We start from the raw sequence: 25895 nt of genomic DNA, 5'->3' as shown, positions 1-25895 counted from the left end.
CTTCATTGATCAATATTAGATCCTTATTTTTACCTAATAAACTGAAAACGTTTCTTTTCAACTATTTATTTGCAAAAACAGTATCTGACACTTGTCACTGCAATAAAATAATTAATACTTTTCCTGACGTGCCTGCCCTCTTTTTGTCAAGGCAGCAGATTGCTAAACTTCTTCACTTATTATTTAGGAATGCAAATATCAACCAGCTCTCCGGAGGCCGTAAATATTTGATACTGAATAAATTTTGCAAGCAGGCTTGCTCTTTGAGAATCAGATGTTTTCTGCCCTGGCAGGTTTTTTCATAAATATGGGAGGGTATTTCTGTAAATACGTGCGAAATGCCTCCTTTTGTATTTTTCAACCAAGTTGGAGGCACAAAGCTCACTTTGGATGGATTTGGAAAACCCCAATATTTGCCCCTAAAAATCTGTGCAAACTGTTAGTGAATCTGGGCCTGAGAATTTTATAAACACTTTCATTCTTGGAGATTTCTTTCCAACTTTATATGGACTAAAAATACAGAACTTTTCAGAAACGTTGACAAAGCAGCCTGTTTCACACATTATTACTTTGTGTCCCAGAAACCAAAGCAACAATAAAGATGTTTTTACTTTTTTATTGTCTTGGTTTATCCTGATCCTATTTCTACAGTTTTGATCAGGAGCTGAAAAGGGTAATAACTTTTTCCTGCAGCTATGACACAGTTGGCTGTTTTTTGTTTGTGTTTGTTTTTAGAGAAGCGGTTGACTCTTGTGTGCTGATTGGCCCAGCTCGGTTTGTGTGACAGGAAGCAAACCTGCGATTTGATTTCCTAATGTTGACTTTGGACGATTTTGCTCTTTCACCACTGAATCGCAGCACACGTTTTGTTACCTGCAGGAACCTAAGATACTCTGACTTCTTGGAGTATTTTCCATTGGTTTTCTTTTTAAAAATTAATGGAAAAAAAAGGGAAGAGATATTTTCTTAACATCTCTTTGAGGTTTCAGTCCAGGAATCGGTGCCTCGACAGTCCCAGGTTGTCCTGAGAAGCTTAGATTTTTACCCGACGGCAAAGCAGTTGGAGTCCGAGTTGGTCTTGTGCCTTTCATTCAGTCATTCATGTGGTGTTTTGTTGCTTTAGGCCTGTCATGATATCCCCGGTGCATGATTAAAAACATGTTGAACTTGCTGGTTCTATTCTGGGTAGACAGAGGCAAAGCAGAGGCTAAACATGAAGGTATTTAAAACTGAGTAGAAGAGGAAGCAATGGTGTTTAAACTAGTGAGGCTCTTCTTTACAGGTTATCCAAATAACCTTTTTAATCCAAAAATATAAAAGTCAAAGTTCAGGGATTGGTTTAAAACTACCAGTCTTCATCCTGAACCAAAGTCTGATTTTTGAAGTAATATTTTAGATGTGGTACGATCCTAAAAAGTTCCCATCAGCCTCGACGTTGCAGTGGGCCACCTTGACGGCAGAACATCTCCTTGCCTCCAAAAACCAAAACCAGATGTAGCCTTTCCATTAAAAATTTCCACTTCCCTTTGTGTCCTGCATTGAGCAGGGAATCCTTAGGAAAAGGGGAAAAACCTAATCATGGCCTGTCATGGTGTGTCTGTTTAATGGAGTCCAAATGCACTAATAATCATGCACGAGGGTGTATTCTTTAAAGAAATCCTCTCTCTGTTCTGGATTAATCCTGCTATGACTTCCATCTGTAATGTTTCATTCTACATTCTTGTTCAGATATCACAAGAACATCCTCTCTTAATTCTAAGGTTTTCTGTTCAGCATTAGCAGCAATAATGCTATTTGTCCCATGATGCTTAGCAACGGTGGCCTGTGAGGTCCAAAAAGGCACATGCTTTACGTTGTTAGTTCGGTTCAAGTCCGGTCTGTATTCACGCCAGAGGCGGACTGAGACCGCCTCAAAAAGCGGGTCTCGGTCCGGTTGTTTGATCTGCACCGGAGTTCACGGACTGTATTCAACCAACGCTGGAAACGAACTCAGCTTCGATTAAAGCGGACCAAATGTGTCAGATGTGGAAGAGAGAGAACACGTGTATTCCCAGTGTTCATCATCAGAAGCACACACACACACACACACACAGAAAGCACATGAAGCCAGGTCTCTGGAATCACAGTTTTTCCGGATGGTGGTTGTTGTACCTTCCAGAGGAGTTCACGCCCCCCTTGAACTGCTCTCTGCGGTGCACTTCTGACAGTCAGCGAGGGAAGGGGAGGGAAGGGGAGGGAAGGGGAGGGAGCTGGGCTGCATGTGGGAGGAGAAGGAGGAGGGAGTGAGCAGGAGGAAGGAGAAACTCTCGTAGTTTCTGTGAGTTCGGCTTACTGGAGGCCACAGAATGAGAGCAGTTGCTTTCCTCTCAGTCTGAGAGGCAACTGCAATCCCCCCCCCTTTTTTTTTTGTTTTTCCCCTTTTTTGTTTTGTTTTTCTCTCCTTTCCTCCTCAGACCTCAGAGAGGAAAACACTTTGTCAGGTTTTTTTTTTATTGCAGTGGTATTATTATTATTATTGTTAATTTTTTGCCCGGGGACTACAATGCCGGTGGTTGGTGTGGCTTCCAAGCTGAGGCAACCCTCTGTGGTGGGCACCAAGCCGGTGCACACAGCCCTCCCCATCCCCAGCGCCATCAGAGCGGCCGCCTCGCAGAGCTACATGGCCCGGCAGCAGGAACTCAGGGCAAATGACGGGGCTCCGGGGCTCAACTGCCAGCTGTCCGTCAAGGCTGAGTACGAGCAGGGGAAGAAGCCAGAAGGCAAGCCCAGAGCCGAGACAGAGGAGAGCAAGATCTGCAAGGTTGGTGAAGATGAACGCTTGTTGTGTATCACTTTGATGGATCTGTGTTTGCAGGAAGGTGTCAGGGATTGGAAGACTTTCTCTCTCTGTCCCTTCTGGGTTTGAGCAGATGTTTGTTTTTCTCTGTGCCGGAGTTTTAAATAGTGATGAGTCATGTGCCCTGTGGTAGGATGGTGCCGCTGGTTGTTGGTCATCAACTATCAGAGGAAACGAGATGAGTCATGGGTCTCTGATTGTATCCTGCCCAGTTAGTCTGCACATATCTATGCTTTGTTCTGGAAATAGATCAGATGACCTTTCACATCCAGGGTAACTGAGCCCCGTTAACCCAGGATGATGACTCGGTTACTCTCTGTACAATCTACATGGCCTGTTAATGATGCTGCTACGCTCTGCTCGTGTCTTTGCTCCTGAGACGCTCTCCTGCACCCTCACCGTGCTCCGTGCACCTGCTATGGCTTGACTCTCCAGAACCATGTAGGGATGCAGCAATGCGCAGGGAGATTTCGTCACGGCACTGCCACCAGTAGCACATCTGCACTAGGTTGTGGATCTTGTCACAATCACAGTCATGCCCTCTGGGCACGAGGCAAACCAGATGTGCTACCACCACGATTATAAACCCCGACAAAGTTGTCGCAAAAAGTTTTGCACACACTCAAATCCCTCCACAACCTTCCAGCTCCATCTGACCTCATTAGGACCCTGCAAAGAACACCCACGTCCTGGGTGACTTTGGATGTGTTAACAGGGTCATCATCCAGTGTGATTCAGTGCCTAATGAAAAGGTACATGTCCTGCCGAAGAATCCCTAATTAATAAAAGGTTCCAACTATTTTCTGTTATCATTAGGCATAAGCTGGTATGAGATTCTGACGAAACACAATTACTGTTGCTTTTACTGACAAAATAATATCACAAACATAAAAAACCTTTGTGCTTTGCATTAAACCGTAGGATCTGTATGACGGAATACTGGTATACCTTAAAACCAGTAATTGGTCCACACCTCATTACCACGCTGTTTCACATTTCAGATAGATTACCAGTGCTGACTTCTCAGTCCCGGCGCATGCTTCCAATACCACCAGCGTGTTGTAAAGTATGTGAAGCCCGAAAGTACTGTTTCAAAGCCACATGTGCGTTTTCAAACCTGTATTTTTTTCCGGAGCTGCATTAGAGAAAGCAGGGCTGGGCTACAGCGAGGAGAAATGAGTTTTCAAACCTTCCCGCCAGATAGTTTCAGCAGCTCAGCGGTCCGTCCCACTTTCAGAGCTGTCAAAGCTCAGTCAGTTGACCTCTGAGAAGAGGTCTCCATCGTTTCTAACCTTGATTGTTTTTTTGGCTAATAAACTTCCTGTAAGCAACGAAGCTGTTGACCCAAAAGAAAAGCCATCAAAGTGTGGGTCTGGGCTGTCTTGCCTGTAAATCCTTGCAGCGTGTTTGTGGCAGAGTTCAACCTGCCTGCAGGGTTATCGGTAACCTGCTGCTGAACCGCCAACTTCATCCTGACTTTTGGCTTGTTAGGACAATTTTGAAAGTCTGTTAAAGTCACCATCAGGTTATTTTTTTAAATTGAAGATTAAAGATGATGAATGCTTGCTTCATCATAGTGCCTCCTAATTAAAATCGATAGTTTAACAGACTGTGCAGGCGTGCTGTGGCGCTTCGTGGTGTTCGTGGTTTACACAACTTGAGCCGCTTCTTAACGGAGCATTATCTAAATTCCCTTCAAGGCGCAATCAGTGCACCACTCCATTGTTCGTGTTGTTGGAAAGCTCTCAGGAAAGAGCAACTCCTGCGCTTGTCCCAGCCTGTCAGCGGGGCGAAGGAATGGGTGGCATGGAGGCCTAATTAGTCAGTCTAATTGTTTAGTGTAGTCCCTGAAGAAATTTAGTGTTGTGGCTTGTAGGTGTGTGTGTCTGCAATATTTGAGTTCATGCTTGTTTGTGCTGCAGCCACCATCTCCGTATGTATACAATAGTGCCAGCATGTGTTGGCTCGTTTGCACCTCCACGCCCCCCCTCACACACACAAAACTGTTTTTTTGTAAAATGTGCTGGAAAATTCCAACTATCCAGTCAGCAAAAAGGTTAGTCACAGAAGGACGTGACCCACAATACTTTAATAATGACCCTAACAGAATGCATGTCGTCCATTACCTTCCATGCCAAAGTTTTAGACTAAGATAGCACTTTATTTATTTATTTACTTACTTTTATTTAGACTGGTAGTCTCATTGAGACAGGTAGTCTCATTTACAAGACGGATAGCTATATAGCAATATAGCTATTTTGGTTATTTTTGCAAATGACAGCTGCTAGCGCTCAACTCTCAGCTACCACCACATCAAACGTTCTCTGCAAATTCTCTGCAAATTCTGCAAAAGTTATAGCCATTTTTGTGTTTAAGGACAGTTAGTTGTGGCAGCCACCTTAAATTGTTTCCAAGATGTGCATCTAATGGTTTCATTAAACTCTTTGCAGTCCTTCATGACATATTTTGCTAACAGACAAACTGGTAATTCCAAAACTTTGGGCAAAGATGTTGCACGATGAGTAGCCCTCGCAGTATGTGTTGGAAATTAGTTCCAACTACTACGACACAACTTTAGCTGAATAAATGTAATGTTGTCAGAGTTCTAGGTTTTTTAGATCAGTTGGTTTTGTCGGCCATCTTGAATCGAGTTGACCTCAAATGTTTATTATTTCTGAATTACTTTCTGAGTGTTTCAGTCAAATCTGTTCAGTCCTTCATGACATATTTTGCTAACAAACAGACAGGTTTGACTCCAATAATTAGAGGCAAAGTTTTAAACACAGATTTAGTGCTCCGATTTCCAACTGGGGATCAGTCCTGGCTAATACCATCCCAAATTTTAGCTCAATATCTGTAAAACAGCCTGGGATTGCTTAGCTGTGGCAGCCGTCCTGAACTGGATCGACATGGGCAAAATCAATCTGATCCGCTGCGGCCAAGTACAGCGAAGACGTACAACAACATTTATATAATGGACCAAATTATAAATAAAAGTGAAAGACTCTCTATCAAAGCACCCTGGCAGTCCACCAAACTCTACAGAATGCTCGTGGCACACATCCAAGAAAATAAATACGGGTGTTGAAGCTTCGAGCCAACAGGAAGTGGAGACTTTGCTTGGTGTGGAGGTATTTGTTTTTGATAACAGTCCTGATGCTGTTCTGAGAAAAGCCAAGGAGAAAGTCCAAAATAATCTTTGGGCGAGCGCCTGGCTAACTGAGAGCCCTTTGCTCTCTGTGGGTCGACAGGTCCATATTTAGCACATGTAAACGATGGTTAAAACAAAGTGACACTTTTTAATGGATGACTGCAGCGGACTGTTGCACGCTGCCACCGCTGCGTGTAATGATGTGGAAAGGGCACCGTTAAGTTCCTCAGACAAGGTTAAATCAGGATCACTTGAAGCTAATCTTGTATTAATTCAGGCTTTATTTAATCTATCACACATCTTTCAGTCCATTGCCAATATTAAACTTGAGGAAATAAATCTTCTACAAAAAAAATGCTAAACTGAACAGTTAATTGACAATTTATTTGGTAAAGTTAAAACAAGCAGAATGAAACCATCGCTGAAAGCTAATATTGCTAAAATTAAAAATCCCCATTCGTTTCAATACATGTTTAAAAATCGAAATAAAGGTAAAAAAAAAGTTTTAGGACGCATCTGTTGAATGTGCTGAAAGTTTCAATGCCTGAAGTGTTGAAATAGTTGAAATACGGCAAAAAATATATGAAAAAAACAAACAAACAGGAAAACAATAGTGTGAACAGACATGAATTCTGACCAGACGAGCTAGCAGCTAATGCTAGTGGAGCCAAGACTGATGTGGATTGTTGTCATTTTAAAACGGCTCTAATCTCCAATCTGGTTCAAGTTAAATATAGAAACTACTATAAATTAATTCAATCTAAATGTTAGTTATAAATACAGTACACATTGCACAATAGCTTTGACATTACCTGTTGAAGTTAATCCTATTTGACTGTCGGCAAAATGTGTGGATTTTAAAGAAACTCCCAGAAAGTAAAACATTGGATGCAAATCTACAACCTGCAACACGTAATATGGAATTCCACTTCCATTTCCTTCTATGTTGCCGTGATTTTCAAATTAAATTCAAAGATGCTTTATTATCCCAAAGGGAAATTAAATGTTGTTGTAGCTCAAAATCCTGGTTTCGTTAAAGAGTTGTTATAGTTGCTGATGGCTGTGGGCAGAAAGGATCTCTTGTAGCGGTCTGTCCCGATGTGTCCTCTGTCCTGGTGTCCCCACCAGGTGAGCCTCGCTGGCCTCCTGCGGAGCCATGATGGCTGAGCTCTGGAAGCTCAGGTCGGTCTTGAACTCCTGGGTGATCTCCTGGACCTGACGCTGGAAGGGCAGCTTCTGGATGAGCAGCTCGGTGGACTTCTGGTAGTGAGAGCCACGGTCCCGAGCCTGTAGACGTGAGGCTTCTTCCCTCCGCTGGTCGAGGCGCTCCTGCAGGCAGCTTTGGTGGCGAGCTGCTTCCTGGGAGCTTCACCTCCGGTCTGCTTGGTTCTGGCCATGACTGGACTTCAGGGTTCTTCACGTTCAACACTGAGGAGTAAAAGATGTTAATCAGCTGCTCCTGATTGGTTACGCATCATAACAAGATGTCCAAAAGTAAAAGGTTTCAGTAGCTGCACAGCTAGCTTGCAGAGCTAATGCTAACGATGCAGAGCTCTAAGAAGCAGCAGCAGCCGGCAGTGTCAGCTTTGTCAGCCTGTGGAACACCTGCACTCATCAGAGGCCTCATCTCAATCTCCCTGTGATTTGGAGCTGACAAGAACTCCTAATTACACTTCCTGATAGAGATAAGAGCAAGGTTCCCGTTGTTGTTCATCAGTCACTGCCAACGACACTGCCGGGTGACAGCGCTCCTGTGAGTCGGCTGCATTTTAATGAAGCGCGGCTGTTTCCGATACAAGATTATCGTGAGCATCAAGAGTTCTGGCAGCCGTCCAGATAAAACAGCCTCGAGTGACTTTGTGGTTTTGAAGACGAGCTGAAGATTCTTTGATTAATTATGTGACGGATAGATGAAGAAATACTAGATGGTTATATTGAATTTCTTTCACTTTTATTCAAAATCCAGTTTATTTTTGTTTAGTAGCAGATAACAGAAACAGGCCTGACTTTAGTTTGCCTTGACATGCTTGCTTTTATATTGTTATATATAGATTTGTTGGTACCCTTTAATTTTTGCATTATATATATATTATTAAATTAAGTGTTTAACCTCTACGAGAATCACTCGTGCCTTCAAGCATTTCATCATTATTTAAAGGGAACAAACAGCCACTGGGTAGTTTGGTATCATTATTATTTACCTTTAAATGTGGCACCATTTAAGGGTAAATAAACACGCTGTCCAACATTATAAATTCTGTTGCCTGGAAGCATTGTTACAACCAAGTAATAATAAGCCAAACACCAATTTTCTTGCTTAAATCTAAAGGCTACAACCCCCTCGGAGCAGCTTCATGTTCTTCTAAGCACAGCTGGCAATAATATTAAAAAGTACAGGGTTTTTTGGACTTCAGCTGACCTCCCAGGGTGTGGACGCAAGAGGAAATGCGACCCCAGGTTGATCAGATAAATAGTGCGGATGGTCGAAAAAACGCCAAGGAAATCATAAAAAAGAAAACGATTAAGCTGAGCTCACTTTTCATTGAACCATTCGTCACATTTTGAACCTTATTGGGTTCCATTGTAGACAAAAAAGTGAGTTCCAGGCTGGAATTTACCAAAATACATGTTGACAAGCCCCAACGTTTCCAAGGAAAGATAAGAGAAAACTGGAGCTTTTTGCCCAGGTACACAAGTTGTGTTTTTGATTATTGTGAGGTTGTACCAACAAATTTATGTGTCTTTATCTTAAAAATGCAGGTCTTGTATACACAAGCCGGGGACTGTTACAGGCTGCTGTTTTTACAAGCCTCTGATGTTTGGAAAATGTTATCCTGGAAAGTACACAAGTGTTTACCGGAAGTCCAGAGGAGAGCCAGACACACTTGCCCACTTAACAAACTATTAATTCTGTGTGTGTGTGTGTGTACTCTGAGGACTGTAGAGATTAATCAGGATCTCTAGTTGTGTATTTTCTTGTTTTGCATCTCCTGTTAAACTTCCAGGCAACAATGTGGGTCAGTTTAAAGTAAGACCGTTAGGTGGAGTGTCAGTGTAAACAGATGTCACTCCTGTGGGTGGGCCTTTTTCAGTCTTCTGTTTATGTATATTTGAAGACTGGACTTATTTTCTTCTCCTTTCGAAGACCTTTTGTTTTTCATCCAATTTAATGGCGGACTTGGATGTCTTTCTGGCTGCCTTGGTGAGATTTGTGAGCGGGATGAGGTGCGGCACAAAGGCACCTGACGTGCTGCAGAGTGGTAGCAAAACAGCCGTAGCAGTCGATATGTGAAACGTTAAACCGGCTTTGCAGCTTTTACCAAAGGAAGGTGGATGGAGATGCACAAAAATTGGTTGTGTTGCGCTCCATGTTTCTACTCTACACCTGTTTTGGTTTCCTAATGCTCACTTCCTTTCTAAACGCTCATGTCTGCGCAGGAGGCGACTGGACCAGGTCGGTGGTCAGACCTCTCGTTCGGGTCTCACTCATGTCTTTACGAGCTGCTGGGACACAGAGAGCGCAGAGGGGGCCTGACTTGTTTGAGATTATTTAAGATCGGTTTGAGAGGGTGTCTGAAGGCGTTCTCCTCATGGGTGGTCCGACTCGTGTGCAGACTTCCATATCTGGATACGAAGCTGTCGCTGGGCGGGAGGTGTGAATGCTAACGAGCAGGACGAGCGGCGTTTATGTATCTGCAGCTCGTTTAGTCAGAAAAGGGTTTGGTTTAACACCATTGGTGATAAGTCTGAAGTGGCAGGCTGAATTCAACTTTAAACAGAAAAACTTTCTTCTTTTGAACAAGAAACTTTAATTGCTTTAACCTCAGTGTGGCGTTATTTTAAAAGAGGAAGAAGGCAATCATGTTTTTTGTGGAGTCAAAACCATTATTGTTATATCTGAATGTACATCTTCATCTGATTATCATTTGGAGTCAATCCACAGTCAAGATGGCTGCCACTGCCAACTGAAAATAGCTACAACTCAGTCAATTTTTTCAGATTTTCAGCTAAAATGTGGTGACAAAATTGAACTATTTGAAGTCAAACTCTGTCTGAATGTGAGCAATAATCTCACGAATCAGTTAATGGAATTTCATGAAAATTCCAGGAAATAATCATTAGCCGTATCTCTATAGCTGATTAACTTTTGGAGCCAACCTAATTCAAGATGGCTGTTACAGCCAACTGACCTTAGAAAACACAAAAAGCTGTAACTCCATTTTTCAGATATTATACTAAAATCTGTTGCAGCTGAGAGTCATTCACAACACAAACTCTAAGGGCTGCTCATTGTGCAAGACGTTAACTGTTACAGTTGAGCCTGTTTGTCTGTTAGCAAAATATCTCATGAACCACTGGACGGATGGTAACGAAACTCTCAGATATTAATCACTGGATCTACATCAATCTAATTCAAGTTGGCCGCCACAGCCAATCAACATTATCCCAACCCATCAATTTTACGGATGTTGAGTTGAAGTTTGGTGTTGGAGTAGCTGAGATTCATTCGCAACACATAGTTGAGTGTGACATCTGTGGTTTCTCACCGTAAGCTGATTTTAGTCTAAAGGCAGCGGGTGGTAGGCCTGCCTCCAAGGAACGCTGGGCCTTTAATTTCTGCTGCAGCCGTGTGCTTGGACTGATGTTTCTTGGTGTTTCCAGGCCGTGACTGTACTTTCAGAAGGGAGTATTTTTAACCGGCGTGGCTTCTCTGTAAACACCGGCCGCTCTGTGTGTTCTCACTCCAAGATTGAAACACTCCGGCCTCCGGACTCCCTGCGGGCTGGAAGGCGGTGATATAGTGCGTGTCAGACAAAACGCATGGGTGGGAGGGAGGGAACGAGAGCATCGGAAAGGATAATAACGTCTCAAATATTTCCCCACTTTTTTACACAGTGGTCATTTAGAGATCTCAGCAAAAAAACGTGAGTGAATTACACCACTGACAGCTGCAACAGCTGTTAAGGTGATCTTGGTTTTTTCGTATTCCTTGGTTTAATTTGATAATCTTATGCCTCGGAATTATGTGTTAGAACAAAAATCCCAGCCATATTTCCAGCTTGGATCAGGAGAGGTAAGCTGGAGGGGGGACTCTCCCCTGTTAACACATTATTTCTGATTGGCTGAGCAGACCGCAGACTTGTTGACCTTCAGCTGCAACGCTGCTACAGCTGGAGGAACGGAGGAGAGATTCATGATGGCAAAAATAAAAAAAAAAGGTCTGGCATTCCTTTCATTCCAGAGTTTAAAACTGAGCTCATCTTACGTTTGGGTTTAACAGTTGTAGATGTTTTGGCAAAACCTTGAAAACGTTATGCATGAGCTCATGTTTCATTTAATGTTTCATGGATTGTGCTTATATATTCAGACCCTCCAGGATTTTGCGATGTTGCGATCGCAACTATTAACGCAAAATCAAGCGAACCCCGCGAAATCGCGACTTTTTGCAACTTTGTCCAAAACACTGCAACTTTCCCGCAACTTTAATCCAATATTTATTGTTTCTGAAGTGATTCGCCACCGTTTCTGCGGTCTAGTCTCTTCTTTGTGGGTTTGTGTAGCGTGGAATACAAAATAAGCCCAAATAACTCAGGAAGAAGACACGTGACGTCACTTCCTGTTAACATCAGAATGCCGGGAGCGTGCAGGAGCAGCGACCGAAGCCAAAATGTGCGCTAATGCTTCACATTTGCCCACAAAGATTTCAGCAAACCAGTTTCCTCCCCAGCTGCAGCTGTTTTGCACGTCCTGCAGTGTAATCATGGAACATAAACGCATCGACAAACACTTTGTGTCTGCAAAACATGTGAGGAGAGCTGCAGACCAGGGACAATCCAGAAATGCTCATGAATGTCAGCTTAGAAGCTATCAAAGTTCTCAAATAAAGCACCTTTTGAGAATGTCAATGTTTGTTGGGAATTATCTTACAAAACTAGGAAGGATTTTTGATTTAGATATTAAAAGTTATGGTTGTTTATTGATTTTAGTAAAAAAGAAAATTGCAACTTTAAGGAAAATGCCCTACAAAATCCTGGAGGGATTGTATAAAGTCTTCCTATGAAATCAAGCTATTCAAAGCTCTTTCCAACCCAATCTGTGCCCTCACTTCCCCATCCACACATCCATACAGCACTCTGCTAAAGCTAATCTGAATAAATCATATTATAGAGTCTAATCAGTGCTTCATGTCACATTCATACATCGATGGAGCACACTGGAGGAAATGAGGGGCTCAGCTTGCCCAGGGACACTTCAACATGTGGCATACTGCTGGAATCAAACCTTCAGCTATCTCATTGGAGGACGACTGGTCTAACCACTGATCCACAGCTACTGGCAAAAACATTATTGCCTGCTTTTCACCTTTCAGCGGCGAGCAATAACGAACAGGACTGATCTTGTTGTCAAAGTGTTTGTAAAACTCAGTATCTGGACCAACAACTTGTTCTGGAAGACCTTTCCTCAACAACTCAAAGTTTAAGGTGAGGTGGCGTACTCTACTCACCCACCTCAAAGCACAACCAAGTGATGTTTTGAACGTGTGAGAGTAGAAATGGTCTCAGATTTGTCTCATTCGGTCTCGCTGGTCCCTTCTCTTCACTTCTTTCCAGCAGTTTATTTTTCCGATGCATCTCCGGTCACCGTCTTGCTGCTTTTTCCCCATTCCCAGCATTCCTATGAGTCCTTTTTTCTGTCTCTCTGACTGGAACTTTTCTCCCAACTCCCTTACTGGTATTTTCCTTTGACCTTTATCAGTAAATCCTCTTTCTTTCTCACTCATATTCCCTTCTGTGATGGTTTTAATGAGAAAAGCAGCGGGGAGAGTTAGCACACACCTGGCCCGTTCCAGAGATAACCTTTTCTTCGTTGAAAGAATACGTTGCATATTCCCTTCTCTTCTCCCAGTCCCCTACTATTATCTCCACTGTCTCTGCATCAGCCATGACTCAGGCAGCTGGAGGGGAACATCTGGATGAGTCGGTGCCAAAAAATATTTGACCATGTATGTACAGGGAGCAAACTAGCGAGCGCCCACTGTAACGCATGCTAACAAGCGCCGGTTGCTGTGTTTGTGTTTCTGTAAGAAGGCTGATTTCTGATGTTATGAGTCAAGTGAGCTGTCTCTGCGGCTCTGACTCATGCCTTGCAGTAGATCACCGACAAAACAGACTTACAAGGATTCCTGGCACTTCCGAGTCACATTAAAGAGCAAAGAATGCAGTAGTAATTAAAAAAAAATTGCTGTCATTTTTGCATTACATGTGCATTTCAGCAGAAATATGATGAAAATCCTGACTCCCGGAGAGTGCTACACCTCAAGGATGTGCAGCAGTTTAAAAATAATCACTTTTTTATTTATTTAATACTGGCACTTGGTAGTGACACTAAGTTGGTGCGTTTCCAACGTCGGTGTGCTCTTTTTGACACGCCCACTTTACTTTGAAAGGATCAAGCAGTGGACGCTATCGGCCTGGGTGAGCTCAGCTTTACTGTCAGAATACGTCCCCCTCAGTGAAATACCCTCAGCTGGCAGAATTAGCAGCAGCACATGTCTCTGTACCTGAAGCCTTTGTTTTGTTCAACTGCAGGACTTGAATTCACTGCAAGTTTTGACCATGTGCTCACAATTTTTTTTTTTTAAATGGGCATGAAACAGAACCATGAATTGCTTAAAGTTTCAAATATTTTAGGAAAACAATTATATATACTTAGAAATTCAGTGTTTTTGCTAAAAATCTACACTGTGCCAACTGCCACACTCGCAAACAACCACAGAACTCTACGTGAATAAAGGTGTACTGAGAAAGTGTGACAGGTGTAAAGGGCTGTAGGTAATGTTTGTCTGCTATGAATTTCTGGAAATTGTAGTTCCTTTATCATGACAGAGATCAAATTTGGGCTTAGCTGTGTTCACAAGCTCACAGTTAAACTTTATTTTCCCCAATCTGAGGCATTTGGTAAGACATTCATATGCATATTCTTAATTTTTCCACATGCACACACTTTAAAATGTCCAGAACATCCTTTTAATAGTAAGCTCTATGAGAGAATACTTGCAAAAACCTTCACATTCCAATTCTGCAGGTATGTATTTGAACCGATATGAACGTCTGAAGTTGTATAAAACAAAAACTGAAACCGAACATGGATCTCCCATCATTGGTTTTTAGTTAGTAGCTGAAGGGTTTTGGTAACTAGAAACCAAACTACCCCTCAGGCGCACACAGCTAGGTGAAAACCTGTTTTCTGTTTCAATACTGGGTGGTGGTTTACTATTACTACACCCTGGCAAAAGCTTTTATAGGGAGCTTAACAGATCATGCACAGGTTATTTTTGTTTTTTGACTCATCATTACCCAGAAAGATTTTTTATTTGTGCTTTTGTGTTCATGTCTGCCAAAGCCTAATGTGAAAGTCAATAAAATGACAAATGAAAATCATTACTTTCTTATTTGTACTTTCACCCGAAGCATTGCTTTCCTTTCAGGGATTTCTCACGAAGCTTTGCACCTTTTTGCTCAAATTGCCCGAAAAACTGGGATAAAACTCCGAATTCCAAGGAATTGTGTGATTTATAAGAATCAACTCTGATTATTATTTTAGCTTTTTTGTCATTTTCAAATTGCATTTTACAACAAAACTAGTTACAAATTTGAGCTAAACGTTTTACATCTGTCCCTACATGTCCAGTTGACAGATAATCATTTGTTACATGGCATAGCAAGGAAATCTGGTTGTTTTAGTCAATATTATGCTAAAATATTTTTCCCCAACTACAAAATATTTGAAATTCCTGTTAAGGACCAACCTTCAATGTTTTAAATTCCAGGTTTCTTCCCATAAATTTCTGTTTATTCTCATAAATTCTTCTTAATTCCCATGAAAACCTTCCAACTACCAAGTACCAGTGGTGGTGCTCATGATTCCTGTAGTGGTACTATTGGTATGAACTATTTACAAGGTGAACAACAACCTAATTAACAGCAATAAGCTTATCTGTGACATACAAAAGGTTACAAATAAATAAAAAGATTGTTTCAACCAAACTTCTTGAAGCAAAGCTGTATCAATGATTTTTCTGAGAACCCTGTGGAAATAGAAGAGAACAATGGTTACCAATGTGTTAGTGGCTACTTTAACATTGTCAGGAAAGTTTCTGTAAGAGCCTCTGGCAACAAATGGTGCAAAAAACACCAAGGAAATTTGCTCCAAGTTATCTCAGGAATCATCGGATACATGTTAAAGTAGATTGGTCAGGTTAGGGGAAGGGGGTAGGTTTTGCCCCTTTTCCATTGGCTCTAAAGGTCCCGGCTCCACTCTACTCGGCTCGCTTTGCGAGCGTTTCCACGGGCCTTTTTCAAGGCCAGCCCCGGCAACTTTTGGCCGTGCTTCGAAGCAGGGTCCAACTGGGCGGCCCTGCTTTCGTGGGTGACGCAAGCTAGCTCCTGTTCACTCATTGGTCGTGGGTGTGGTCGGGTTGAAGCGTAAGAAGAGCCAAGAAAACACAGATAGACAATTTTGGAACGGTAGTGAAGTAATAGGACTATAAACAACAGCGTGTCCCAGCAGATAACAGCTGTCCTACTCCGCGCAACAATCGCGGCATCCAGAGCTTTTCTTCCACTGCGCCTCTGTTCCTGAAGTCTCAGGAGAATCCCCAGAAGCTCAAAAAACAGCAACGACACAGGGCCAACGTTGTCCATAGCGCTTCAGTTGTTTACACAAATGTGTTAGCGCGCGGTGTGGCTTTGGACCCCGCCTCCCCCCCTCCCACCAACACAAGGAGGCGTTCCTCTGCTACCGAGCAGACTGGCGGGTGGAAACGCGACGCATTGTTTACAGAGCCGAGTGGACCGGGGCTGCTCAAGTAGAGCCGGTGGAAAAGGGGCATTTGTTTGCTGCAACAGTGATACTGAGAGACTTTAGTAATTCTAAGATGGTACTTGTTATGGAAGGGTTGAGAACTACTGCATTAATTTATTGTATTTGTGAGTTAATCCTCCTGAACTGAAATGTCCTGATGGTTGCCTGTAAGTTGAGTTAACTTTATTACCCATGGGTAAGAGATCTGGACAGCAGCGTAGGATGCAGTCAGCCTCCCCTCTTGGTCAACAGAGCTCTCCTGTTTGGATCAGAGTCAGTTTTTCTCACAGAACAAGTCTCCCAGCACACATTACAGTTTAGTTTTATTTACTGGCTGTGGTTGTTGTTACTCCCATGTGAAAGCTCTTACAAGCGTTTAACAACCTTGCATTTTCTTGTTGATGCATCCTTGGAGGTTTTTTTTTTTAAACTCTGCTCATTTCTTCTCCCAACCCTTTGGCCTTGATTATTGTGACAGGCAATAAATTTGTTTGGTTTCATTTGGTTTAAAACTTAGTCCCATCAAGAGTCAACTTATCTGGTAATGTTTTCTTTTTGTCAAACAAAAAAATCTATATTTCCTATATATTTCAGCTAATGAATACTCTCTTATAGCTTCTATTTTTATGTGTAATTGCGTTTGACAAATACCTTACTCACATGGTAGACAAGTAAATTGCATATTCAGGGAATCTTTGTTTGTTTTAGGATGGAAAGGTCATTGCATCAACACTGGATTTGTACAATGAGTGTTTGAATCATGTGGTTAGCCTTTAAAAGTCTTTCTTTCTTCTTTTTTCCGGTCTAGAAAGTTTGAGCAAATGAGCACAAATTGTCCTTCGGAATCCCATAATAATGAAGAAGGACTGACAAGACTTGTCTTATTTTACGACAATAGGTTCCTTGTCGCCGGTACCAGGGCTCACTTGTTGACAGGTCATTTGCCACCAGCTTGCCCAATTAAAGTCAGCTGCCCCCTAAAAGTAAAAGACAAGAGTCTTTTGTGTTCCAAAGCCTACGAGGGATTCCACCATGTGCCTACCTGTGGTATTCCAATGCAAATCCATCTTTTGTCAAGAGACATGGACAAAACTGAGTGCAGTGATTGTGTGTGGAGAGGATGTGATCCATGTGAAAAGGTTAATTCAACCAATATAGGAGCAGTCCTCCACTGCAGTGACAACAGGAAGAAAGCCAGAGGCTACAAGGACTGAATGACAGAAGTCAGAATGAAAATCTGCCTTCTGAAGCAGATGGAAACACCTTATTCAGCTTCAAACTTTGATGTATCATCCATCCATCCATCCATTATCTTAGTTAAGAAGAAAAAGCTGCAGCTTTGTTCCAGTAGCTCTGAAATTGACTACATTTAAAAAACACACAAGGGTCAGCGCTTTGGACTGAATGTTGAACTGCATCCAAACTCTGTGCTGTTTTATGGGCTTTCTGCTGGTCAGTTCTATAAACTGCTTCCGCCTCACGCAGACAAGAGAGACAAAGATACGGCCTTTTACTTAGTCCCGTATCAACAAATCTTTACTCGATGACTGATATATCGATCACTGGTTGAACCACTGCCCAGCAGTCACTTCTTGTTTTCTTCAAAATGAAGGTTGCTGGAGTACTCCGGGAGCAGGGGCTGCTTATTCAACATTAATTTAATAGTGCTTGACAGGTGTTCTGACCTGGCCAAGTTTAAGTACAGAACTCTGTGGCGACCATTTTACCTGCAGGTTCTCTAAGTGTTAAACACAAGCATTGGGGAAAGTGCAATTTTTTTTCTGTTTACAAGAATAGTTCATGTTCAGAACAGAATTTCAGATTGACATCTTGTATATTGATGCCTTATGATGAACAAGTCAAGCAAATGCTACCAGCTTTCACAAAACGATTCAGTTTCATGGCCACAGAGACAAGCCCAACCTCTTTAAGCTGCCTCTGACTGATCTTAAATCACCATAGGAAGCATGCAGTGTAGCACTATTCATTAACATGTATGTCATACATCTTCCATTTTAAACCCTGCAGCCGGCTGGTTGCACCAACAGTCTTCTTCTAGCCTTTCATGTATCAGCTGTTACAGCTTTATTACTATCTCGCTCTGCAGCTCAGAGGCATAACAGTTGTGGTTTGACTCCAACCCTCCATGCAGTCTTGGTTCTCTCACAAGGTTGCACAAATATGGCAAGAAAACATCTCAGCCCTGGCTTGAAGCGCCTTTTTGAAAGGGAGGTAAACCCTGTCGTCTCTGCAGGTTTTCCACCTCGTAAAATATTTCTGAAGGCTCTTGAACTGCAGCTTTCACCTTTATATACTCCAAACAACCAATTACTGTTGATATATTTTGCACAACACACACACTGTGTATCTAAATTTGCACATCTAAACCTCTCATGTGGATTTTGTGCTGTTACGTGTAAGAGGGCCTTATTTTCTCAGGTCTCCGCGTTAGAGTAGCAGTTGGCGCTGAAATCTTTAACAGCCGACTTGTTTACTCTTCATACCAGCACACTTTTCAGGAGGGCCTTTCTGCCTTAGCAGCACGTCGACATGTTTACGGCTTACTACGCTCAACACATCTTGATAACAGCTTTCATGGCCAAATGGTTCGAATATGTGTGCTTTTATAATAACTCCAGGTTATGCAATCAGACTTTGAGAAAGCTTGTGCTGGCAAATAGTCTGTGTTTTAAATTAGATTCTTGTGTAAAACTCTGCAGATTGCGTAAGACGTTTAGTGTGAACGGGCACTTCTTATATTGTGCTTACAATTCTTTTATAGGGTTGCTAGCTCCAGATGTTGCAATCCTGGCACAAGATTAGTATTATATTTTTTGGCATTTTGCCTCCGTTTGATAGGCGTAAGAGGGAGAAAGGCAGGAAATAGAGCAGGGGAAGGACATGCTATAAGGTCCAGAGACTTGTTTCCGTGCTTTGATAACCTCTTGGAATACCTGGTTACACGTCATGATGTTATTGTATTAGGTATATTTGAAATATTTGCTGTGACAAGTAAAAAAGAAGCTTGTTGTCAAGACACAGGGGTTTGTCCTGTAACCAGAGGGTTGCCGGTTCAGACCACTGCTCCGTCGTTGTTCTTTGGACAAGACACTTCACCCGCCTTGCCTACTGGTGGTCAGGTGGCGTCGGTGTAATGGCAGCCTCACTTCGTCCTTGGACATTTCCCAAATTAGCCCACATATAAACTGTAACGACCACAAACAAAGTCTTACCTCGAGCTTAGGAGATTTTGGAGATTATCTCATTTAACGCCAATGTTTCCAGAGGAACGTTGAGCATACAGTGGGATTCTTGACCTTGGCTGTGACTTTTACAGATAAGTTTTTGTTTGCAACTCATGACAATTTCACATTTATTTCATTATAACAATCACAAACAGCCATAATGAGTTTACCAACATAGCAAATATCAGCTCTGCTCGTTATGGGACAGAGCTGCTACAGTAAGGTTTATAAAGGTGATTACTTTAATCACATACTTGGACATTACTATTAAATATACTGAACTTGCCTTGAAAACAGGAATGTTGTTTAATATCTAGCTGTGTTCTGTTAGCTTCAGTAACAGTATGTCCTTTTTCTTCTTATAAATTCCCCTTAACACAGAATTTCTTTAACTTTTTAAGACAGAATTTCCAGTTTAAGTGGGCGTTGAATTGTCTTTTTGATAAGATGTGGTCCAGTTGTCCTCATCAAGCCGGGACCTCCAGCAGGCAGCCAAAAAGGAAACTCAGCACCTCCAAGTTAAAGACCGCGGTCCTCAATCAAAAAGGGTGGATCACTAACTTTAGGTCAGCAATGCGCTTCTGCTCCAAGTGGAGGAGTTTAAGGATCTTAGTCATGATTTGGTGTAGAACAAATCATATTCATTAACATCTGCAGTAACGCACCAATCTATCGTGGTGAAGAAAAAGCCAAGCTGAAAGGCAAAGTTCTTCGTTCCAGCCCTCACTTGTGGTCATGAGGTCTACTTAATACAGAATGGGATTGCCAATGCAAGCGACTGAAATGAGCTTCCTTTGCGGCGTGACTGTCCCTTTGAGTTAGGGTGATGAGTCGGGCCATCTGGGACGAGCTTCCTCCTCTGCACTTAAAGGAGACCGCTGAGGCGGTTTGGGCTTCTGGAACAAATACTTTCTATGTCCCTTTCAAGGAAGGTGTTTGAGACATGTCCCACCGGGGAAAGACCCAGAACACGTTTGGGAGATTATATTTCACAGCTTGCCCTGGAACACCTTGGCGTTTTGCTGGATGAGCGGGATGAGGGAGCTGGGGAAAGGAATTTTTAAAGATCCCTGCTTAAGCTGTCGTCCAAGACCCTTGGATGGATGGGTATTTTACTATCTGTTACCAGCTGTCACCATATTCAGCTAAGAAGTTGAAAGAAAAAAGACCCTTTAGCCTAAATGAATCAGCATACAGTCAGTGTAGAGGAGGTTGGGGAAACATTAGAAAGGAAATATGGGTAAATTTTCCACCGCTGTCTTTAAACCTGCCAAGCCCAAACACCGAGCTAAGACAGGATCCAGCTTATTTAGTGGCTGCACTCTGTCTGTCCTCAGCGTTAGACACTTCAGCTAATGTTTTGGGCCGGAGCATTAGCCACACTGGGTAGGAGCGTGTTTGCCTTGGAAGCAGCTGCCGAGCTGCTGAGCATTGCCATCCATGTCAAGTGGTGCACAGTTTAATACCGTCCCTGGCAAGCTCGGACACTTTATGTGAAGAATTACATCTGTGGTTGTTTTAACACAAGCCTAAAGTGGTCGGCCCAGAGGCGGAACCACATTCAGATGTCAGTAGGGGTGTAATTAAAGAAATCTGTTTAAATATTTGAACATATTTATTGATGCTTGACGACATGTGGATTTATGCATCTCCTGCGTTAAGGACAGGTTTCCCAGTAAGTCTTAACTGGAAAAACCGTGAGCACAGCAGGCTCTTTGCAAATTTTCCTGGATGAAGACTTTTTTTTTTTAGAAGTTTGAAGTCAGTCTCACCCTGAGGCATGGAGAAGGTAGCATCTCTTCCCCATCATGTCCGCAGCCTCCTGGTGTTCTTTCAGCACAGGTTTTAGTCTTCCATCCAGCTTCCGTCTCCATAACACATTCACTATTACACGCTCCGGTTTTCCCCGAAATTCTGTTGTTAACGCTTAAAGTCACTCAAGAAATTGCAGGTATTGCGAAGGTGTTGCGGTTTCAAGCTAAAACACCTAATGCGAGTAAGAAAGTTTCAACTGTATGTCTGCAGAAGTGCCATAAGCTACTCATTGGACCTGTACTACCAGGCCTCTGTGATCTGAAAGTCCCAGGCATGAAAACATGGCATGATGTAAGCCAGTCTTCACAGATAAACAAAAACCTTTTAAAATCGTCCAAATTTAGGTCTCGCCTTTTTCTCAATGCACCTCAAATGCATTTTTTCAACAGAGCCTTTTATTCTTGGGAACCACATTTTTTTCTCCCGTCATGTGTGTTTAATTGATATCTTGTCAAATGCACAAAAACAAATAACTTTGGGCTTCTCCGAATGTCTGGAGCTTGGAACGGTCAGAGAACCACAAAGACTCGGTGGTGGTCGCCGGCTCTGCGCGCCAACCGGCTGGGGTCATCTCAACACGCTGCTGAGCGCCTCAGGCTCGTAAACGCCGCTGATGTTATCTGGATGTTATCTCTCTGCTGCGCCACAAACACTGACCCCACATCCCAAAGGTACCGCAGTTAATGAAGAAGCTTCTGCTGTTGTTGCTCATTATCGCGACCTTTGTGTTTTATTTGGTCAGATGAAAACCTAGAAGAGGGAGGTAGACGCATGTAAGAGCAACTTTTACGAGGATCACTACTTCAAGCATTGACAAACACAACTACACAGAGTGAAAAACCTGTTCTTTTGAAATGTACTAAAGTTGAATTTATTGTATTTTGCCTTTAGGGTGTTTAATAATTAGAACGGCATTTATTATTTTAAGTGAAATAAGATTGTAAAATTTAGGTTATACCACAAACATTGCAGTGTTTGCAGTATATTGTAAATATTCAAAAGGAGAACTTGTTTTGATCAACTTACTTAAAAATAAATCAGAGTTCCTAAGTGATAAAATAACTTGTATCTGCTACACAATTTGTTACTTGCTCAATCAGAAGCTTAACGAAGTGTGATCAGGAGTTCATTATAAGGGGATGATTAACCAACCATTAGCCAACTATTACCTAATAATTGTCCCCCTGACAAGACTTGAACAGAAATTCATCATTATTTAATAGTTAACCAAGCAATTTCTTGTTAATCAAGCTTCTAACAAAGTGATTGTTGGTTAACTAACAGTTACTTTGTAATTAGGTCCTTGTTTCATAAGCAGGTAATAACTAACTATTACCTAAGAATTGAAATCTTAACAAAGTAATTGTTAGTTTATTATTAGGTGATGGTAACTGTCAGTTGTTCCTCATTTATTTCATAGAAGACAACATTAACTCGTTTCATAATTAGGAAACCATTTAGGCAACCATTAAGTAAACACTAAAAAAACCCACCAATTCTCCTTATTGGATTTAAAAATTAACAGTTCTGTAGGTAATTAACACCTGAAAGAGCAAATCTTAATTCTTTATATTACATTTTTACACAACAATTCATAATAAGAGACACAAAAATTGGGTTTGTTACATAAGAACTAATGAAGAACTGAACTACTGACCATTTATTTCAAATGTTAGGAAATGTTTAGTTGTTGTTTCCATACTTGTATGCATGGTGGAAGTTGTTTTTGTTTTGTTTTGTTTATTTCATGTCTGGTTTTATCCTTATTAAAAAACATAAAACATACCACCTCAAACTTTGCCACTCAGCCAGAGGCACATCTCAAACAAGCACCTACTTAAAAACAGATTATTTTTGTTTAGAAACAAAATAAACAACAATAACATACTTGCTGTACAACCCATGTGGCATCGTTTTTTATGATTCATGACAGATCTGAACAATCGATCCAGTTTTCAACTTGCATCTTGTTTAGTTATTTTTACTTTTAATGAAAATATTCCCGGTGGACATGACGTAAGGCATTTGTCAGGAGACTGTGGAGAGATCGCAGCAGGGAGGATGATCTTTGTTCAAATAGCTGCTTCTAGTTGTTCATTGAGAAGTCCGTCCAATTTCAAACTTCATCCAGGCATTTTATTAGGCAGACCACAGCTCTCCATGCGCTGCGTTTTTAGGGAGGGTGCAGCTAATTTACATGCTGTCATAATTGCTTCAGTGGTCAGTTTTTACAGCGAGAATGTGGCGAGGACTTTGATGGCCAGTCAGTTATTTTGTGTGGAGAAATCAACTTGGCTTTTCTGTGTCACGGTTAAGTTTGGTTCTCATGACATTTATCTGGAGATTTGATTTAACAACGCTCCGTGTAAAAACACTTAACTATTCAAACACATATGTTTATAAGGCGAGATGCTAAATCAAACGCCAGGAATAACTGAGTATCTGTTGTTTGTAATGACTCCCCAAAGTCTGAGAGCTTTCCAGAAAACGGGTTAAACCAACTCTGAGTTTATCTATAAACTTTATACTTTATACCCCAATTCAAAGAAAAGTTGGGATGTTGTTTGAAATGGAAATTAAACCTGAATGCCATGATCTTTAACGCTCATAAATCCATATCTGTTTCACAGAGGAACATTCATTTTTATTTTATGGTAGCAACACATCTCAAAAAAGTTGGGACGGGTGCAAATTCTGAGGCAATATGAAGCATCCCCTCTTCCTTTAACAACAATCTGTAAATATCCTGGAATTGAGGAGAGCAGCTTAGAGGTTTTGGAGGGAAATGTTGTCCCATTCTTGTTTGACGGAGGATTCCAGTTGTTCAACAGTCCTGGGTCTTCTTTGCTAGGTGCAAGCATATGTTGTTCTAAGTCCTGTACATACCTTTTTGCATTGATTGTGCCTTTCTAGATGAGTAAGCCGCCCACCCAGGTGCATTAATGTACCCCCATACCATCAGAGAGTGCTCTGCAGTCGTCCCTCTTTAAGACAGAGGACATGATGTTTGTGGTTTCCTAAAAGAGTTTAAATTTTGGATTCATCTGACCTCAGATCAGTTCTTCTCTTTGGTCCAGAGGTTCTGGATGGTCTTCTTCTCTGCCTGATAGAGCTTTAAGCAGCATCAGTGGATGGTACAGTGAGCTGTGTTTACAGACAATCATCTGAGTCCAGAACAGAACCAGAACCTGGTTTTATCTGAGTCCAGAACAGAACCAGAACCTGGTTTTAATGCAGAGATTTCTACAGATTCTTTACATTTTTGATGATATTATGACCTGCAGATGATGGGATGTTTCAAACTGTCCCAATTTTTTCTTTACTAACATCATTCTGTAAATTGTACTTTCTTTCACAGCCTCTTGTTGCCCTTGGCCCAACTTTTTTGAGATATGTTGCTGCCATAAAATTCAAATTTGGAACAAAGATTGGAACAATTTCTTAGTTTTAACGTTTCATATGTTTGCTATGTTCCATTGTGAATAAACTATGGGTTTGAAAGATTTGCAAATCTCTGCATTCTGTTTGTTTTATTATTATTATTATAATAAGCTCGGCATCAACCATAGAAAAACTCAACCATAGATGATGATACTGAGCAGAAACAAATGTCCCAATCATGAGGTTCATGGAAACAAGGTGGAACAGTTATATAAACTAACATCTTACCCCAGTTGAACTTTACTAGTTGTGCTCATTTTTGCTTTAATTCCCACAAGTTTTTATGACTGAGTCACAAGGATTTGATCACCAGGGCAAAAAAACCCCAAAACAACAAACGAAAACAAAAAAGACAGCTCTCTAATAACATCCCTGTTAAGAAGACATGACTGAGATCTTTTTGTTGCTTGTCCCGATATCGGTGGTGTTTAGTGGCTTTAGGATTCACAAGCTCAGCGTTTTTTTTATGATAATAGCAGCATGTTGAATTGGAAGTTATTGTGTGGCTCAGAGTCAGCTGTAAAACAGATTGTTTTTATCTTTTCCTCTCTGTGAAATTGCATTCTTCCTGAGCAGCAGTTCCAAGAAAGAAACAAAAAAACGTACTTTTCTGATTTGCTTCTTTCATTTCCATTACTTGCTGAAGCAGTAAAGAGGGATTTAGCAGCTTGTATCAAACTTTAGTATTGATTTACATTCAGGAACACCTTTTTTTTCTCGGGCTTTTAGAGAAACCACTTCATTCTTGTAAGTTCTTATTGTAAAAAGCCCTTGGAGTTGTTTCAGTCTGCGCCAGATCACAAAAGTTGATCCTCGGAGCATTATTGTTCGGTTCGGGAGCCTTATTGCAGAAATGTGTGGCTACGTATCTAATTGGGTTCTCAGAAACCATGACTGTAGCTCTGTGAGCTTTCAAACTTTTCCTTTTCGGGTCACTGCTTCTAAAAGCGCTGCGCTATCATCCCGTGTAAAAGAGCGTGACTCCCGCTGCCTTCATCTGGTACCAGCTGCACTGAACAATAAAGATATGCTGGCAACAGAAACCTCCAGTATCTGAGCTTTATCATGCACGTGTGTGGGTCTGGAAGCTGGTGAATTTGCTTCAGTGGCTTTTTCATGTTGGAAGCTTGATTCTGCTTTGATGTTGCGAGTCGGCGGCCCGGCCGTGCGGGGAGCAACAGGAACAACCTGTCAGGACGACCCGGTCTGGACACCCGAGGTCTGCCTGGAGAACAGAACAGTGTTCAGATGGTGTCATGTTCCCCAAGTCAGATCTGGCTCAAAGAGAACCTTTAAAATCTTTTATGTGATACAAAAGAAATAAAAGGCTTGCTTCATTTTATATTTTAGGCAGTCCCTCCAGGATTTCACGGGCATTTTTTGTGATTGTTGCAGCTAAAATGCCTGATTTCACGGGGCATTTTCCTAAAAGATGCCATTTTTTTTACTAAAATCAATAAACAAGCATAACTTTTAATATCTAAACCAAAAATCCTTCCTAGTTTTGTAAGATAATTCCCAACAAACATTGACATTCTCAAAA

General features: G+C 41.7%; 1 protein-coding gene across 15 annotated transcripts in view; it reads left to right on the top strand.

The window, feature by feature from the left end:
- The window catches only part of nav3 (neuron navigator 3), a 316388-nt gene that overhangs the window by 121093 nt on the left and 169400 nt on the right, over positions 1–25895 (top strand). For 10 of the 15 annotated variants that reach the window (XM_037977317.1, XM_037977314.1, XM_017431558.3 and 7 more), the window contains exon 1: positions 2317–2800. The exons of 2 other annotated variants lie outside the window; for them this stretch is intronic. In XM_037977317.1, coding sequence (XP_037833245.1) covers positions 2543–2800 — 258 coding nt within the window. In that variant the 5' untranslated portion in view covers positions 2317–2542. Of the gene's footprint in view, positions 1–2316; positions 2801–25895 lie in introns of those variants that run through there. 3 more of the 15 variants (XM_017431569.3, XM_037977318.1, XM_017431563.3) reach the window with 1 other exon arrangement.

The sequence above is a fragment of the Kryptolebias marmoratus genome, linkage group LG1 (assembly GCF_001649575.2).
Source record: "Kryptolebias marmoratus isolate JLee-2015 linkage group LG1, ASM164957v2, whole genome shotgun sequence".
Taxonomy (NCBI): domain Eukaryota; kingdom Metazoa; phylum Chordata; class Actinopteri; order Cyprinodontiformes; family Rivulidae; genus Kryptolebias; species Kryptolebias marmoratus.
The sequence above is the reverse complement of the archived record's forward strand: the minus strand, read 5'-3'. Positions and strand labels throughout refer to the sequence as shown.